At 37.0% G+C, this 20,282-nt stretch overlaps 1 protein-coding gene across 3 annotated transcripts; it reads left to right on the top strand.

The window, feature by feature from the left end:
* Positions 1–1,832: 1,832 nt before the first annotated feature.
* Positions 1,833–20,121, top strand: LOC133556485 (transmembrane protein 248-like). Of its 3 annotated transcripts, XM_061906449.1 has the most exons (8): positions 1,836–2,005; positions 5,261–5,313; positions 5,386–5,440; positions 8,901–9,153; positions 14,664–14,757; positions 14,837–14,978; positions 15,059–15,187; positions 15,366–15,630. In XM_061906449.1, exons 2-8 carry the CDS (start codon positions 5,276–5,278, stop codon positions 15,384–15,386), a joined length of 732 nt encoding a protein of 243 aa, XP_061762433.1. In that variant the 5' UTR covers positions 1,836–2,005; positions 5,261–5,275; the 3' UTR covers positions 15,387–15,630. The 3 variants fall into 3 exon arrangements, with proteins under 3 accessions (XP_061762434.1, XP_061762433.1, XP_061762432.1); XM_061906448.1 differs by having other exon boundaries at positions 1,838–2,005; positions 5,261–5,440; XM_061906450.1 differs by lacking the exons at positions 14,664–14,757; positions 14,837–14,978; positions 15,059–15,187; positions 15,366–15,630 and adding an exon at positions 19,779–20,121 and having other exon boundaries at positions 1,833–2,005; positions 5,261–5,440.
* Positions 20,122–20,282: the final 161 nt, after the last annotated feature.

The following is a 20,282-nucleotide window of genomic DNA, read 5'->3' as shown; positions in this document are numbered from 1 at the left end:
TCTGCTAGAAGTCCCGCCTCTAACCTAATTATCGCTCCCTGATTGGTTGCCACTTTCATGCTAATTTACGTGTGATTGTAAATAATGTAAATAATTCAATGTACATACTATGATGATTAACGTGTGTGATGACTGTATAATGTTGATAGTATATATGTGTACCATGAATTGATTTGCGTGGACCCCGACTTAAACAAGTTGAAAAACTTATTCGGGTGTTAACGTTTAGTGGTCAATTGTACTGAATATGTACTGAACTGTGCAATCTACTAATAAAAGTATCAATCAATCAATCAATTGGCTATCCCGGCTGTCACTCCTTCTGCTTGTAAAAGCTAGCCTACATGCTAGTTGCTAGCGAGCGGACGAGAGTGTCACGCCAAATCTCATCCCCCCTACAAAAACTTTACCCCCCCCATTTACTTCCGGGGTCATGATTAATACAGAAGTTTCGTTAATGCTATATTATAAAAATATAACGCTATATTATAAAAACACAGACGTTTTGTTAAGGTTATATTATAAAAACAATTAAAAAACAATTTACAAACACAAGCTATGGGATGACGCATTTACTTCTGGGGTCACGTTTCCTCTTATGTCATCCCATACCTTGTGTTTGTAAATTGTTTTTTTATTTTTTTATAATATAGCGTTAACAAAACGTCTGTATTTTTATAATATAGCGTTATATTAGATCGCCGGATTTCACCTTTCCGTTTTGTTTTTGAAATTATTTTTTAGTTTCATGTATTTGTGTAGAAGTGAGCAACGGTTTGAAAATACCAAAGTGGTGGAAACACAATAAGCCCTCACTAGATGATCATGTGATTTTACAATGCTAAAATATAATTCATTAATATGAAGTAATATTCATATTTAGTAAAAGCCTTTTTTGCTCAGGCAGTAACTGTACCATCAAGCTCTATGGTCATTGTCCTTAATGTATCTGTCATGCATCAACATATTTTTGGCCAGCAGTTCATTTCTGTTACAGACCGGCGGAGGCATGTGTTTGGCTCTTTCAAATAGGAACAACCAGTGGACACTAATCTGCTTGTATTTGAGTATTAGTGACGAACATATTTACAGTACAAAAGCAGCAATAGAAAGAAGTAGTTGAAGGGAAAATTATGAGTGGTTTAAACACAAGTTGGGGAAAGGATTATTACAGTTAATTTATGTTTGTATTGCATGAATGTATTTCTGATGTTGTTGATGGACAGTAGGCTATGTTAATTAACAGTATGATGCACAGTTTCACTACAGCCCTACACTAAAGAGTAAAGATGAGAACTCTTCCAAGTTGTCTCATTTGCTTTCATTTTAGTTGCTTTACCCTATAACATCTGCATGATGTGAAATTATGATTGCTAATGTAAAAAAATAAAAAAAGTAAACTTTCAGAGTGCTGCCTTGGAGCACTTTTGTGTCCCCACCAATCTCAAAATCAAACCTACTCCCTTGGGCACAGCATCATAGTTTTCACAGATTTTTGGTTGTCAGAGGTTGCAAACATTTCAAAGTAAAGTTCTAATTCTTTTTTAAGGCACAAAAAAACAAGTCGGGTATTGAAATTAAAACTTAGCCAATGAGGTTGCAAAAGTAAAATTCATTTTCAACATTTTTTTTTCATAAAGTGTAAATCCAAATAGCACATATTTAAAACAAACCACAAATTTGTCATGAATAATGTCTGGGATGAAACGACGGATGCCCGGTAATTTATGTAAATGTTACATGCCAAAACAAATACAAATTACACAAATATTAAGTACAGTAAAATGCTGCTGATCACGTGGTTGTGGTCGTCCAATCACGTCCAGCAACCGGTTGACAATCGTAAAGCGATAAGTATGTCGTGAATGCAATCTACCGTATGTTGTCATCCTCCTCAATCCGTAACGCATGAACTTTGTCTGCTCCTTATCACATATCGACATGGGGGAGTTCGTATACCGTACAAAAACGGCTTTGTGATGAGCGTAAACTTCTTGAACTTAAGGTAAGACGTCTGTAAAACATCCATCTGCATCATAGCTTCATTAGTGTGGAGCTGATATGATCATATATATAAATATATGTGTATATTTAAAAAAATTATAAACCTTTATTTATCATATGAACATTTACATACAATCAAGAAATACTAAACAAAGTACAAATACTGTATAAAACAGCGCCAGAAGGGAGTTCATATGTTTATACAAGGCAACATATATGTTCTGATACTGCAACAAGAGTATTGCAGTAGTATGACCACTGGATTTAGAGCAAATATCTCAACATCAATAGCATTATTCAAAATAACAGAGGAAATTACCAATGCAATAGACGGCGTGGCGCAGTGGGAGAGTGGCTGCGCGCAACCCGAGGGTCCCTGGTTCAATCCCCACCTAGTACCAACCAAGTCACGTCCGTTGTGTCCTGAGCAAGACACTTCACCCTTGCTCCTGATGGGTGCTGGTTAGCGCCTTGCATGGCAGCTCCCTCCATCAGTGTGTGAATGTGTGTGTGAATGGGTAAATGTGGAAGTAGTGTCAAAGCGCTTTGAGTACCTTGAAGGTAGAAAAGCGCTATACAGGTACAACCCATTTATCATTTAAAGAATGTGCAGCCGCAGTATTCATGCATGCTGGTATCCGGCAAGGACAAGTCACAGGTGGAACAAATCCTCAGTGCTGAACTCCTTAATATTTGCACCTGGCTCGCTGACAACAAGCTATCCATACACTTAGGTAAAACGGAATCCATTCTATTTGGGTCCCATATCCACCTTAAGAAAGTCAGTGACATCACTATAAAAGTGGGTGACATTGTTATCACCAGGAAAGATGAGATCACCTACCTAGGTTCCATTCTAGAGGCTAATCTTTCCTGTGATAAAATGGCAACCAAGGTAATGAAAAATGTCAACCAAAAAACGAGATTCCTCTACAGAATCTCTTCTCTGGTCAACAAAAGCACCTTAAAGATTCTTGCGGGAACTCTCATTTAACCTTTTTTCGATTATGCTTGCACCTCCTGGTACCCAAGCACCTCCAAAACCCTCAAATCTAGACTCCAAACATCCCACAATAAACTAGTCCGGTTACTTTTAGACCTCCACCCCAGATCACACCTCACTCCAACCCACTTCTCCAAAGTGGGCTGGCTCAGGGTGGAGGACAGAGTAAAACAACTTGCACTGAGCCTAGTCTATAAAATCGGCTACACCTCCCTGATACCGAAGTACATGTCAAACTACTTCCTTAACATAAATGACCGCCATAACCACAACACCAGGGGGAGCTCCACAAACCACGTTAAACCCAGATTACGATCTAACAAAAGTCTTAACTCATTCGCTTTCTATGCCACATCAATGTGGAATGCACTCCCAACAGGTGTAAAAGTAAGTGCATCTCTATTCTCCTTCAAAACTGCTCTAAAACAACACCTCCAGGCAACTTCAACCCTTTACTAATACCCTCCTCCATTCACATCCCATCTCCTCCCATAACCTCATCCCATAACCTAATATAAATAATCAAATGTACTTCTAATGTATTTACTTGCTCTTATGCTATCTGAACTCACTATGTTCTCTACTCGCTGTACACATCCTACCAAGTAAGACCTACACTGTTCCAATGTCCATTTCTCTGTTGATGCATTGTTGATGACTGGAGTACTGATATCAACCAAAGCTCCTCATCCCACCCCCCGGATTGTAAATAATTCAATGTATATACTATAATGATTAACCTGTTTGATGACTGTATTATGCTGATAGTATATATTTGTACCATGAATTGATTAACGTGGGCCCTGACTTAAAGAAGTTGAAAAACTTATTCGGGTGTTACCATTTAGTGGTCAATTGTACGGAATATGGACTGAACTGTGCAATCTACTAATAAAAGTATCAATCAATCAATCAAAAAGGATTTAACAAAAGCATTGGAAACGATGAATCATGATATGTTAATACAAAAACTAGAACAATATGGCATCAGAGGTTTGGTATTAAACTGGGTAAGAAGCTATTTAACCAAAAGGAAGCAATATGTGAAGATGGGTGAAAATATGTCAACACGGTTGGATATATCTTTTGGCGTACCCCAGGGATCAATACTGGGACCAAGATTGTTTAATCTTTATACAAACGACATTTGTAAAGTTACAAAGGACTTAGTTAGTTTTCTTTGCAGACGACACAATTGCTTTCTGTCAGGAGAGAACACACAGAAGATAATACAAATAATAACGGAAGAAATGAACAAATTAAAAAAATGGTTTTATAAAAACTGATTATCTTTGAATCTCAATAAAATTAAAATTATGCTATTTGGTAACAGTAGAAAAGAGCATCAGACATGAATATATAATGAATAATGAATAAGGCAAAATACGTCCTGGGGCAAAAATCACTTTATATTCTCTACTGCTTGCTAGTGTTACCATATCTGAGTTATTGTGCAGAAATATGGGGAAACAACTACAAATTTACGCTACATTCGTTAACTGTGTTACAAAAAAGATCAATTAGAATAATACATAATGTTGGATATAGAGATCATACAAACCCTTTATTTATTGAGTCAAAAATATTAAAGTTCGGTGATTTGGTAAAATTGCAAACAGCCAAATTGATTTACAAAGCAAATTATAACCTGCTACCAAAGAATGTACAACAATTCTTCTCAACTAAAGAGGAAAAATATAACCTTAGAGGAAAATCTAGTTTAAAACATTTGTATGCATGTACACCACTTAAAACCTTTAGCATATCAGTATGTGGAATTAAATTATGGAATGGATTAAGTAAAGAAGTTGAACATTGTACTGATATGATCCAGTTTAAGAGGATGTTCGAATTAATAGTGCTTACAAAGTACAAAGAAGAAGAATTATGAGAAACACTTTCAAACTCATTGAAAATAAGATATTCTTAATCTCAGTATGTTAATAATGACTGAATTATATAAGTACATATTACAAAACTGTTGTGTTACTCATTCACGGATGTCATTTTGTTATTTTGATATTTTTGCTGTAAAGAAGGTCAATGAATTAATTATATATTTGTGGGCGCTCTGGCGTGGGAAAGGGGTAGGATTAAATAAGATTTGCTTCTTCCTACTCCTTTTCGGACATGATGTACTGTGTATTGTGAAATGATGAAATTGCCTGTTGTAGATATGTCATGTTCGAAATAAAAGAAAGAAAAAGTAGTGCCAATTAATGACGCATCTTTCCTTTGTTTACCTCATCACAGGTTCATTCGTGTTTAATGATGGCTTTCTGGCATATGGTTAGCAATTTAAGAGAGTATGTGTCCCAAAATCCTCCAGCGGTGACGTTTTTTGTGTGTATCCTGACACTGGCTATCTCATTCATCAGCCTTGGGTCTTACATCAACACTCACACCCTTTCCAACCCGGACACTACAGCAAAGGTATGATTTTTTTTTTTGGCTTATAGGTAATTTCTATCCATCCATCCATTTTCTACTGCTTGTCCTGTTCGGGGCCGCGGGGGGTCGCTGGAGCCGATCTCAGCTGCATTCGGGCGGAAGGCGGGATACACCCCGGACAAGTCGCTACCTCATCGCAGGGCCTACACAGATAAACAGACAACATTCACACTCACAGTCACACACTAAGGCCATTTTTTTAGTGTTGCCATTTAACCTATACCCAAGTGCATGTCTTCGGAGGTGGGAGGAAGCCGGAGTATCCGGAGGGAACCCACGGAGTCACGGGGAGAACATGCAAACTCCACACAGAAAAATCCCGAGCCCAGGATCGAATTTAAACAATATAGTTCAGTACAGTACAAGTTTAATTTGTTCTATGACTGAAAACACAAAAGCACAAAACACTCAAAGCATCTCCCATTAAAATCCGTCGAAATCAACTATGCTTGGCACCCCCAAAACAGCACAATTTTAACATGTAGCATGTCCTTCAAAAAGAAAAACACACTTTTAGAAAACAAATATTGAATAAAAACAATACCATCGAATGTACTACTAACAACTAATGTAAGAATAATGTACAGCATTCACCTTGGAGAGTGAGCTTTTACTGTATCTTCATCCATCAGCAGCGTTTTTATATTGTCATTGTCCGTTTGGATACTATTTAAACATTCTTGGCGTTACGCTCATTCTGCTTCAGTATGGTGCACGCTAGGGATGTAACGATACAGATATTCCATATCACAGTTATTGTTTCCAATATTATTATTATAACTGCACTGTTGAATGTGCTCAAAAGTACTCAAAAACACTTATAACCAAGTTTTATTTAAAAAAATGTAAATGAATAAATAGCCACACTCTACACTTTCTTTGCAAAATAATTATGTTATATGATGATATTGTTTTGGCTACTTTATTATTTTTGAGCGTTTAAATGTGTTTATCCTTCTGTTTTAATTTGTAAAAGTTTTCTTGAAGTCATAGGGTAGTCAGGTTTACCATTGTACACCTGACCCCCATTACATTTAAAAATGTTTATTTTCTTTTGTGATAGTTTGTAAAAGTTTTTTTTTAACTATAAAAAAAGCATGTGCTAGGAGCTTCACATCTGGTTTATGTGACATTATGCAAATTTTACTTCTGTGGTCATATTGCTTTGAGTATCAATCGATCTTTCGGTCAACTGTAAGAGAGCACAGCCCGTAGGTTTATGTACACAATTTAATATCTCAGTTGCTCAAACAGCGATGTGTTTATACACGTTTGAATCGAGGAATGTTGTTTTTTAATGGAGAAAGGCGTTGATGTCTCTTGTTTTTATGTTAGCATGTAATCTAACTAGTGCTTGCTAGATAACAATAAGCAGTGTCACTGGTCTGTGAGTGTATCAGTGTTACCAATCGCGGTTTTACAATCATTTTAATTTAAAACGGTAATATTAACCGTGGGAAGTTTTACTGCGGTTTATCATTATACCGTTTATTGTTACAAGCCTTTTGCACACTAGCTGTGTCACGCCTGAATTTCTTCCCCAATTTGGCCCCACATCTGTCATGTTTTTGATGATTTCTCAATGAATATCATCAGTTTCTTTTTCTCAGCGCTGTCCTTCACTCACTTTCTCCTCTCCGTTGACTGGAAAACCAGGTTATGTCACTCTAGCTATAAACCAATGCTAGCCAGTTAGAACATATATTTCTGGCGGGTCTTACGGGGTTCATCGTAACATTGCCTATGCTAACTAATGGCGGGGATGCTTGTAACTCAAATGTTTGCTTGCAACTTAAAACCCAACAGTTAGCATAAAAACAGCGCTTACATCAACACACTCTTAAGTTGAGCTACCACTATAATACTGATGCTGTCAAACAATTACACATTTTTAATCAGATTTATAACATTGGTGCTGTGGATTAATTTAAATTAATCGTAATTAATATATTTCTGTTTTAATCTAGATTGTGTTTCATCTCTAAAGAAAGAAGGATATATACTGTATGTATATATATATATATATATATATATATATATATATATGCACTTACAGTAATGTGTTCATAAAACACATGAAGATTTGCCTTGGTTTTTTTGCATTTTTGTTTACCTTCAACATCATGTTCATGGCAACAAAAAGCCAAAGGTTGTATTAAACTTTATGGTGGTCGACCGTCCTGTCATGTTTTTTGGTACTCAAATTACCTATGTAGAGGGCCAATGTGCTGTTTAGTGTCTTCCATATTGACTTGATTTGTTCTGCAGCCTGTCACTACCGGATAAACTGCCCATTTGCGCGTATGGAAGTATTGGGACACATTGTCCAAAATGCACAAGGCTTAAGTTAGCGTCCGATTGGCGAGGTGACGATGCGAATAGTGGGTGATACTGATAGTCGATACCGGACTGATACTTTTTACTTGAATTATTGTGATCACTGAACAATTGTGTTACTAATGCAAAACAATGACAAAAACAACAACGTAACACAAATAGCCATAAATGTTGTTTAAAGACTCTTTATAACAAAGTTAAAGGTTTTTGAAAGCTGTCATTTACTGTAGTCACCACAGCACACATTTTTTGGGGATTGTTGAAAATTTTTTCTATCACATTCTGCAATTTTTTAACAATGACTACATAAACTAAAAATGTCATTACTACAGTAGTATTAGCCACCAGAGTAGACCACATCAATTAGAGCTCTGTTCAATAATGTGGCCACTGATTGGCTCAGTTTTAAGAAACATAACCATATTGGGTTAAAATAGCATAAATGTGTTATTTCATTTTTAGAGGGCTCTCGTAATGTTGAAAAATGCATTTAGCAGTTCATAAACAGTTTTTTTATGTTTTATCAACGAAGATATTGGATTTATAATGAATGATTTTTACTTAGTCGTAATTCATTTATCATGGTAAGTTAGTGTCTTTATTGCATTTGTAAAAATGCAGTAAAGACACATTTAACCGTTTTATTAGGCCTGTAGACCACATTAATGTAGGTCCAGATAAAAAAGAATGAATAGCTGTGCATGTTTTTTTATAAATTATATGGAAAGATGAGGTTTAATTTTTATAAATATAAAATTAAGATGTTCAACAAAATGGACCAGAAAAAAAAAGCATTATTAAGCTTGCAATTGATAAATTAAGCATCCTCGAGATGTTGCAGAATCATTAAACAATATTTTCTTTGTGGGTAAAAAAATAAATATCTTCTTTGAATAATTGTTTTTAAATTTTTAAAAATGTCAAACTACAATAGAACCCATATAATTATTCATGGTAAAAATTAGATCAGCCAATGACTAAGAATAAGTAAATAGCTTTTAAAACTGGGGAAATGTCTACATAATAAACATTTTAATCTTGGCAATTGGCAAATTATTTGCACTGTGTATTTCTGTTTCTGTTATATTGCTGTTTTTTTCCTTAGGACTGGAACCATCTCCTTGCCACCTTATCACAGTTCCACCTGTGTGTAAAAGCTAATCAGAGCTCAGATGAACCAGTGTTTCTGACCAAAGAGGAAAAAGATAAAACCACTCCATCACTGGACTCGACAATACAGACTCCATCTGTCATCAGGTTGCATCTCAAAGTTCCTGTGGATGTGACAAGCAGCCATGGCCTTCCAACAGATGTCGACCTATACACTACCATGACTGCCAGTCAGTTGCATCTTGGAGGTAGGTATTGTTATACTGTGAATGCAAACGTGGGATTTGGGGGATTTTTCCTATCATTCACAATCCCAATGTAACACAAGAGAAAATATATTTCTTTTTTTCTTTTTTGTGAATTCTAAATTGTTAAATACCGCCTATAAAACCCTTAAAAAACACCAACAATAGTCAATTTACATGCAGTGACCTTCATATACACCAAGTATTAGCGACATTGTTGTTAAAAGAGCTAACGCAGAGGAATTACTTTTAGTAACACGGGGCATTGATCACGGAAAGGTAAGTAGCCTCTGAGTTGGTAAAAGTTTGTGCTAAATTAAAAATCAAACCTCTCACTTGTTTTGTATAAGGTTGTGGCCATAAACTGAGAAGTTGGTCAACTTTAAAATTCAGTTTCAACCTAAAGACATGGCAAGGGACAGAATATGCCCATTTTCTCTTCCTTTTAACCTCAGGAGTGAGGATTATAAAAGAGGAACACACGTTTTGTGCTGAAATATATAAATATCCCATCAGTCAACATCTCAATCAATCAAAGTTTATTTATATAGCCTTTAATCACAAATGCTTAAAGGGCTGCACAAACCACACTGACAGGGCAAGAAAAAATTGGGTTGAAAAAAAAAAAAAGAGAGAAACCTTGGCAGGTTTCTCATTGCTCATCACAACGCCTTTTTTTAGCTTTCGCTGTGCCATTTTATCAATGGCGTTGCGCAAGGCATCATTAAAGTTGTTGGGGAGGTTATCGATAGAGCCCACATAATGTGGGAATGGTGCCACTATCGATGGCAGCAGGCCAGCAAGAGTCGTAGTTGTGCCAGCATTAATGTTGCGGCTGCTAGAGCATTTTATTACAAACCCTGTTTCCATATGAGTTGGGAAATTGTGTTAGATTTAAATATAATCGGAATACAATGATTTGCAAATCATTTTCAATCCATATTCAGTTGAATATGCTACAAAGACAACATATTTGATGTTCAAACTGATAAACGTTTTGTTTTTTTTTGCAAAAAATCATTTACTTTAGAATTTGATGCCAGCAACACGTGACAAAGAAGTTGGGAAATGTGGCAATAAATACTGATAAAGTTGAGGAATGCTCCTCAAACACTTATTTGGAACATCCCACAGGTGTGCAGGCTAATTGTGGACTGGTGGGTGCCATGATTGGGTATAAAAACAGCTTCCCAAAAAATGCTGTCTTTCACAAGAAAGGATGGGGCGAGGTACACCCCTTTGTCCACAACTGCGTGAGCAAATAGTCAAACAGTTTAAGAACAAGGTTTCTCAAAGTGCAATTGCAAGACATTTCGGGATTTCAACATCTACAGTCCATAATATCATCAAAAAGGTTGAGAGAATTCGGAGAAATCACTCCACTTAAGCGGCATGGCCGGAAACCAACATTGAATGACCCTGACCTTCATTCCCTCAGATGGTGCTGTATCAGAAACCGACATCAATCTCTAAAGGATATTACCACATGGGCTCAGGAACACTTCAGAAAACCACTGTCACTAAATACAGTTCGTCGCTACATCTGTAAGTGCAAGTTAAAGTTCTACTATGCAAAGCGAAAGCCATTTATCAACAACATCCAGAAACGCCGCCGGCTTCTCTAGGCCCGAGATCATCTAAGATGGACTGATGAAAAGTGGCAAAGTGTTCTGTGGTCTGACGAGTCCACATTTCAAATTGTTTTTGGAAATATTCGACATTATGTCATGCGGACTGTTATCGACGCAAAGTTCAAAAGCCAGCATCTGTGATGGTATGGGGGTGCATTAGTGCCCAAGGCAGGGGTAACTTACACATCTGTGAAGGCACCATTCATGCTGAAAGGTACATACAGGTTTTGGAACAACATATGCTGCCATCTAAGTAGTTTTTCATGGACGCCCCTGCTTATTTCAGCAAGACAATGCTAAGCCACATTCAGCACATGTTACAACAGCGGGGCTTCGTAAAAAAAGAGTGCGGGTACTTTCCTAGCCCGCCTGCAGTCCAGACCTGTCTCCCATCGAAAATGTGTGGCGCATTATGAAGCGTAAACAAACAACTAAAGCGCTACATAAGACAAGAATGGGAAGGAATTCCACTTTCAAAGCTTCAACAATTAGTTTCCTCAGTTCCCAAACGTTTATTGAGTGTTGTTAAAAGAAAAGGTGATGTAACACAGTGGTGAACATGCCCTTTCCCAACTACTTTGGCACGTGTTGCAGCCATTAAATTCTAAGTTAATTATTATTTGCAAAAGAACATAAAGTTTATGAGTTTGAACATCAAATATCTTGTCTTTGTAGTGCATTCAATTGAATATGGGTTGAAAATGATTTGCAAATCATTGTATTCCGTTTATATTTACATCTAACACAATTTCCCAACTCCTATGGAAACAGGGTTTGTAGTAGCTTAGTATAAGGTAGTGATCGGACATAACTTTAGTGTATGGGATTACCATTACTTTGGAGGTGATGACACTCCGGTCAATGACGAGATCTATCGTATTACTGTTGCGATGCATGGGTTCATTTATTATTTGTGTAAGACCACAGTATTTAATTATAGTCTGGAGCACCACGCAAGGAGGATCTGATGGTTATTCATATGAATATTAAAATCCTGCATTATAATTATATTATCTGCGTTTAACACTAGATCAACAACAAACTCAGAAAACTATCTAATAAAGTCTGAACAGGGTCCATGGGGTCGATAAATAACAGCCAGATGGAGAAAGAGCAGTGTGAAAGACCTCATAGTAAGTACCTCAAATTATTTAAAATGTATTACTTTGGTTAGGGGTAAGGTTTTCATTGGATATTTGTGCGACCCTCCACCCCTTTTAAGATGACCGGCAATATGTGTACTCGTATAGGTAGGAAGAGATGCCTCGTTAAGCAGAAAAAAAATGATCTGGTTTTAGCCACGTTTCACTGAGACCAATGGCGTTAAGATTGTTGTCTCTAATGACCCCATTAACTAATAACGCTTTTGGAGACAATGATCTGATGTTTAAAAAGCCCATATTAAAGGTAGTAGGCTGTTTCGAGGCATTTTTGTCAATTGTATTTGTAGCACTGATTTTAATAACGTTACGTCTATTTCGCGTAGTGCGCCTTAAATAATGTTGATCACATCTAGGAATTGATTTGGTGGGGATCGTGAAGAATACATTTTCACCTCTGGCGAAGTCACTACAGAAAAAACAATATGTGAGTTATGTATTATTCTACTAGAAATACAATGTGTGTCGTAATTTTCCAGCGTGTCACTGGTTAGTTCTAGCTTAACTGACTCCACAGGCACTGTAGTTGTCTGTGTACGAGCTTGCTCTAGTGTAGCTAGTCAAGTGTGACTCAAACAGTAATCTATATTTCTAGAAAGAGTGATGGCGCTTTCCCGGTTAGGGTGAAGGCCGTTCCTCCTCAGCAAGCCAGATTTGCTTTAGAAAGAGGGCCAATTATCAACAAACATTAGTCCCTGTTCTCTACAAAAACTATCTAGCCACTTGTTGAACAAGATTAATCTTCTATACCTCTCATCATTACCTCTCGCAGGCAGGGGGCCCTTACTAGCAATTACTAGCTTAGCTTTTCTAGCTTAAAAGCTAGCTAGCTGAAAGTGAAGCGGTGAAACAGAGAGTGGGTGCTTTTTTTAGTTCAAATAGACTACTAAATGTGTTGGAGAAAGAATAAAGAAAGCTGTAAAATAATTAGAAGCATACAGATAGAAAGATAGCACTGAGCTCTGGAGCAGTGACCAGCGAAGTAGCTTTGGGCCAGTACTAGCTTAGGTTCGCTATCTTATCAGCTAGCTAGCTGAAAGTGAGGCGGTGAAACAGAGATTGGGTGCTTTTGTTACTAAAAATATTGAAGAAGGAATAAAGAAAGATGTAAAAGCATTAGAAACACACAGATAGAAAAATATCATTTAGCTTAGTGTGGTAAAAGCAGACATTGTACAGTAAGCAATTGTTTTATTATGTTCATAGTTAGTATTTCTTAGCAATACTGCTAAATGATACTTAGTGTTTAGTTAGCGCTAGACCTAGGGGTGTAACGGTACACAAAAATGTTGGTTCGGTACGTACCTCGGTTTAGAGGTCACGGTTCGGTTCATTTTCGGTACAGTAAGAAAACAACAAAATATAAATTTTGGGGTAATTTATATACCAAATTTGCAAAATCTTCCACCAAAAATATTTTTCTTAGTGGAATATTTGATGTGAAGTAATGGGAACCTTGGATAGGTCAATAATTCATAATAACATTGATTTTGATTCAATATTATTTTTTGAGCAATGACAGTTTGAAAGAAAAAAAAACAGCTTTGTTTCATTAGTCAACATTGCAAGTTTTTCTAAATCACATTTAACCTTGAAGCTTTTTTATTTCACTTTTGTTATGTTTTGGTTTATTTTAATAGTATTTTTAGAATGTGCCTCGGGCCTTTAAAACATTATCTGTGGGCTGCACACTTTTGACACCCCTGCTATAGATAATAAATAAATAAAATCTAATAAATCAATGGATAAAAAGCAGAGCCTGGAGACGCATGCACGTTTATCATAACTCTCTCGCTCTCTGCCCTTCCCTCACGAATGCTGCTGTTGTGCACACAATGTGTTTTGTTTTTAACCCCTTCTTAACCCTGAACAAACATTGTCAATACACGCAACCATAACTCAAAATGTTGGGCATTTAAGGCATTTAAGAAACTTTGCTCTGACGGCCCCGCAAAAGAGGACATGTCCGGTGCTAGCAGCGAACGGGCTAGGACAGACTGACCTTATGTCCTCTTTTCACCGGACATGTACTCTTTTGCGGGGCTGTCAGGGCAGAGTTTCTTAAACGCCTCAAATGTTCGGCATTTTGAGTATTGTTTACGCTACTTAATATGTCCGTCTGGAAACTTGTCCGATGCACCTCCCCACCGAAACGAAACCCCCGAAACGAAACGGTTCAATACAAATTCACGTACCGTTACGCCCCTAGCTAGACCTGCTTATTACTAAGCGTCTAATACTTGTAGCTCTTCCTCCTTATATTCAGGTTCCAAAGGATAAGATACTGGGTCATCACTTGTCCAAAAGCAGTCGTCGTTGGCTAACACAAAGTCTTCCGTAATTAGTAATTGCTGTTGAAGGAAATAGTGAACGATTTGATGCACTCTGTGAAATTAATGCACCACTTAATGATTAAAATTACCAAAATACTTTAACTATTACCTGGTATCATGAATGTGCCTGTTACTATATTAAACAATGCATATACTTAGTTATAGCATGTATGTAAAACATTTTAGATGTTTTAAGAGCACTTTTTAGGAGGAATAAATCAAATCCCATTTACCTGCATAGATAGCCACCTATTGCTAACGCTTGTTTACAATTTAGAATAATAATATATTGAAATATATCTGTACTTGTCTCACATAAGGATTGTGAATAATAGGCAAAATTCCAAAAAGATTCTTTAATGTGGAAAAACTGTTTTTTTTGTCTCAAGGAAATGAAATTGTAGCTCTCAAGATTCAATCTGAAAATGACACCTGTACCTGTCTCACAATAAAAGCACAAGCTGATCTCCTACCCATGAGCCTGTGAGTTCAGTTGCACTCTGTTCGTCTCTAAGGCACCAAAGTGTTATGAATTAATAAAGTAAGTGTCTTATTTCTGAAGTCCTCCTCCGGAGTGTCCTGCACCTGAGAGCAACCTATCCCCTGTCTATGTTGAGGCAATTAACCATCCACCAGCAGCACCACAATCCTGCTATGCGCTTCTCTCCAGGAATGACCCTGCTCTCACTGCCATGTTAACAAAGGTAGCGCAAGGACTAAATAGAAATAATATGGTGACCAAATACAAATAATCAACTGCCATTTTGATCTTCTTAATCCCCAGGAGGAGCAGGGCGTGGTAGTTCGACATTTGATAGAAGTCAGTGTGTGTCTAATAGGCATTTGTTTGGCTACAAGCCTGGCACATCTACTTACACGCAGCTACCACAGGAAAGGGTTGGATCTCCAAATTGTAAATACCATATCTTTTTTCCCCTTTCGATAAATAAATAAATACAATTAAATGAATAACATGTAAGCAAGAAACAATTTAAATACAATATCTAAGTAAGTGATACCTAACCATTAATACATGTTACAGTATATGATCATAGCAACCTAATTTGATAATATTTTGTTGTGTGTTACAGGAACCTCTGATTGATACCTGAACATATTATCCGCTGAATTTTGAACGACTGAGTTTGTGACTGTGAAGAAACCAACTGTACTACCAGTTCCAGAATTTGTCCAATGAGTGTATGGTGACCTTTGTGGCTTTAAATCTTAGCTTTAAAAGCGCTATTTCACCATTGAACTTCCGAGCATGACCACTTTCATTACAGTAGAAAATTTCTTTTTACATTTAAATACCGTTACTGTAACATTTTCTCAAAAATAAATTTGTAAAAAACATCTAGTACTTTTCAAAAGTGATTTTTACTTTTTTGTTAAATGTCTGTTATTTGTGTTAAATTCTCGACAAACGCTTTAAACTTCAATGGTAAATGGTAAATGGGTTGTACTTGTATAGCGCTTTTCTACCTCTTTTTAAAGAGCCCAAAGCGCTTTGACAGTATTTCCACATTCACCCATTCACACACTGATGGCGGTAGCTGCCATGCAAGGCGCTCACCAGGACCCATCAGAAACAAGGGTGAAGTGTCTTGCCCAAGGACACAACGGACGTGACTAGGATGGTAGAAGGTGGGGATTGAACCAGGAACCCTCAGATTGCTGGCACAGCCACTCTACCAACTTCGCTACACCGTCCCCCCTAAACTTCAATCTGCTATCATGCTTATTTAATACCAAAGTTAAAAAAAAATACCTTGGGATGCTTTATAACTTTAATCACCACAGTGCTTTTAAAAATGATTTCAATGTAGTCTTGTCCTGTATCTAAAATTCTGAAATTGTATACAGAATTATACATAATTGATTTGAAATTTCTCTAAAGGTTTCAAGTATATATATATATATATATATATATATATATATATATATGTATATGTAGGTGTGGGAAAAATCACAAGAGTACTTTATCTCTACAGAACTGTTTCATGAGGGGTTCCCTCAATCATCCTGATGATTGAGGGAACCCCTCATGAAACAGAATATAATTATAATGGGCAACTTTAATATTCATATGAATACTCCATCGGACCCACCGTGCGTGGCGCTCCAGACTATAATTGATAGCTGTGGTCTTACACAAATAATAAATAAACCCACGCATTGCAACGGTAATACGATAGACCTAGTGCTTGTCAGGGGTATCACCGTTCCCTCAATCATCCTGATGATTGAGGGAACCCCTCATGAAACAGTTCTGTAGAGATGAAGTAGTCTTGTGATTTTTCCCACACCTACACATTGCGCTCTAGCACGGTATCAAGCACTATTCTCTGGATAATCCAATCAAGACATATATATATATATATATATATATATATATATATATATACATATAATATGTATGTATGTATATATATATATATATAATATGTATGTATACATATATATATATATATATATCGTTTGAGGTGCTTACTATGAGGTCTGTCACACCGCTGCCTCTATGCCTGGCTGTTATCTCCCTTCCCCCAGGGCCCTATTCGGACTTAATGAATTCTCAGGGTTCGTTGCTGATCTAGTAACGCACGCCGATAATATAATTATAATGGGCAACTTTAATATTCATATGAATACTCCATCGGACCCACCGTGCGTGGCGCTCCAGACTATAATTGATAGCTGTGGTCTTACACAAATAATAAATGAACCCACGCATTGCAACGGTAATACGATAGACCTAGTGCTTTTCAGGGGTATCACCGTTTCCAAAGTTATGATACTCCCGTATACTAAAGTAATGTCCGATCATTACCTTAAAAAATTCAAAGTTCAGACTCATGTTCGGCAATCTAATAATAATAATAATAATAATTGTTATAGCAGGCGCAACATTGATGCTGCCACAACGACAACTCTTGCTGACCTACTGCCCTCGGTAATGGCACCATTCCCAAAGTATGTGGGCTCTATTGATAACCTCACTAACAACATTAACGACGCCCTGCGCGAAACCATTGATAGTATAGCACCACTGAACTTAAAAAAGGCTCCAAAAAGGCGTACCCCATGGTTTACAGAAGAAACTAGAGCTCATAAATTATGTAGAAAGCTGAAATGCAAATGGACCACGACTAAACTTGAGGTGCACCAAAGTTACACAACGTATGGTTACAAATCTTATTAAAAAAATTTTGTCGGGCATGTTTGACATGCGCCAAACACAATCCATAGGGTCACTTAAGACCGAGATGAGGGAAATTTCCCCAACCACTATATCGATTTAAGTAATACATATGGATTACGGTATATGGAATTAAAACAAAGTTAGGGAAAGTAATATTGCCTGGTAATAATAGATGCATTTTCAAAATGGATTGAATTAACTCCAACTAAAACACCAGATGCTTTAACAGTAGCAAAAGCATTGTGCAAAGACATAATACCAAGATACGGGATCCCAGAAAGAATTTACAGTGATAATGGGGCACACTTTGTAAACCAAATAATAAAGAAGATAAGTACTATGTTCCATATAGAATCATCCCCAAAGTGCAGGGTTAGTAGAAAGAATGAATGGAACAATTAAAAATAGGTTAAAAAGTGCATAGAAGAAACAGGAAGACCATGGACACAATGTTTAGATCTGGTCAAATTGTACATAAACATTACGAGTACCATGGGCTTAACACTATATGAAAAATGTTTGGGACGACAATATAGACTACCTCATTTCAGAAATGAATGGGAAACTGATGATGATTCAAATTTGGCAGACTATATGAGAAAAATATTTGAAAGACAAAAAGAACAAACACTTAATGAGGATGTTTCTGTCCCCCAACAGGAACTGGAATTAGTGGAACCAGGAGATTGGGTTTTAATTAAGAGCATCAAAAGGAATCATAGGCATTCTCCCAAGTGGGAGGGGCCATACCACTGACTACACCAACAGCCATTAAAATAGCAGAGAGGTCAACTTGGGTACATTTGACACATTGCAAAATGGTCATCTCTTACGAGGTAACGTCCAAACAGGAAGGTGAGCCAAAGTCTGATCAATAGTGTGGTCTTAGACGGTTAGGAGCTTGGAAAAACCCAAACGTCAGTAAAGATCTTAGAAGGACACCGACCTACGTAGAGAACCTTACCTCTGAGAGATGCCAAAAACAAAGAAAAGGATTAATGATGCTATCGCATGTTGGGTAGCCACTCTTATTACCATTTTGGTATTTTTAGCAATATGGTATTTGTGGAAACCACCAGAAGTACATCCATCCACAAAAAGAATGGACGAGACAAGTGTACAGTTCAATCAAACAATTCCTAAAGGTCAAATTGTATTGTATCGACTTAAAAGACAAGTGGGACTCATTGTCCACCCACAAACCAAGTCTGCAGGACAAACTACAGACAAATGTGTAAAAAGTCTAGCAGTAGTGTAGAAATACTGCACCAAAAAGGGACACATTCACTAGCGCACTACAAATTCCACTTTCACAGTTGTAAGCATACCATTTGATGGTGTGTCAAAGTTTGATAATAATTGGTTCCTGTTTTGGCAATTAATTTGTTCCTTATGACGGATCAAGTAGGAAAGGCTACAAAAATTGATTGTGTTGTATGTAAAAGCCCAGACAAATACTCAAGATGAGTCAAAAAAGGTTTAATTGAAGTAATGAGCAAAACAAAATTTACGTTGTAGCTAAAGAGACAAAACAGAAACCAATATTTGATCAATATCTAAAAAAAAAAAAAAGGGAAGCTAATTATACCTGCATTGACCTGGACCACAGTTAGGAAACTTATCATAAGATAACTGCTTACACATAACAAATGTATGAATATTTGTAAAAGAATTGTTAACACGCCTGAACAGTTTGATATCTGAACATTGGAAAAGAACTAGATGTGATGTAAACTGGCAAAGTGTTGTAGACCGAATTTTGATCGATGCAATGGATGTCCAAAGAAGTGTATCTGACAACTATAAATTGGTAAATCAGGTTGCAGCTGAATTTGAATTCCGTCTACTGGTGGGGTACGATTAACAAGAATGTTGACAGAATAAACTACGTCCACTACAACGTACAGAGATTAGAAAATTACACAGGCCGACTTGAAGCCGTCGCTGATCAACGCCTCCACCTTCCTTATGGCTTTTCAAAACCGTATGACGCTAGACATGTTAGCGGAAAAAGGGGGCATGTGCACAATATTTGGTGAACAGTGTTGCATGTTCGTACCAAACTACAATGATGCAGAAAGTAGCCTGACCAAATCACTGGAAGGCCTGCACACCCTTAACGGTAAGATTAAAAAGCACTCTGGCATAGATACATCTATGTGGGAGGGTTGGATTGACGTGTTTTGGCAAACACAAGTCTTTGATATTTAGTATCTATGGCCGTGTTCAGCAATACTGACGTTGTATGGATGTTGTTATATTCCCTGTCTGTGTTCTCTGTTTAACTGTCTGATTACCACAGCGATTAGCCCAGCAGACGATAAAGCTGTCCAGATGCACTTCCTGGTGGACGACAAGAAAGATGATTATGAAGATGAGAATACCTACCTGGATGGTGTTCCTGATTTGTTTCCAGAAATGTATTTACTGTCTGAACAACAAATTGATGTTGATGATGATGATGATGATGACACAGACGATCTTGCACCTGCATTACCAGATTTGTTTCCAGATTCATATGACTCCGAATAATGACATTGCAACATTTATATTCTGAGTGTAAGCATATTTTTGAAAATCGAAAGAAGTGGTTGTTTCAAGGTGATGTGAGAATTTGAATAAAAATGTGATAAACAGGAAGGAAATGTTGGATTAATTGTAAATAAGTTATCTCATTTTATTCAAATATGATTGTTTTGTGCATTGAGTAGACAAGTACAAAAGAAACTTGGTATTAGATTGAATTTAGGAGGAATTTGCAGATGGGCCAGAGCAATGCAGGAAGTTGCTAATCCTTTTATTGCTA

Source organism: Nerophis ophidion, linkage group LG07 (genome assembly GCF_033978795.1).
Source record: "Nerophis ophidion isolate RoL-2023_Sa linkage group LG07, RoL_Noph_v1.0, whole genome shotgun sequence".
NCBI classification, from domain to species: Eukaryota; Metazoa; Chordata; class Actinopteri; order Syngnathiformes; family Syngnathidae; genus Nerophis; species Nerophis ophidion.
This window is presented reverse-complemented; position numbering and strand designations above follow the sequence as displayed.

What these genes read in the sequence shown, in the direction of transcription:
- LOC133556485 (XM_061906448.1), top strand. Translation starts at nt 5,276, where the DNA reads ATGATGGCTTTCTGGCATATGGTTAGCAATTTAAGAGAGTATGTGTCC. An exon ending in CAGTCAGTTGCATCTTGGAG is followed by an intron (nt 9,154 to 14,663) that starts GTAGGTATTGTT and finishes TTTTGTCTCAAG; the next exon opens with GAAATGAAATTGTAGCTCTC. An exon ending in TCACTGCCATGTTAACAAAG is followed by an intron (nt 14,979 to 15,058) that starts GTAGCGCAAGGA and finishes CTTAATCCCCAG; the next exon opens with GAGGAGCAGGGCGTGGTAGT.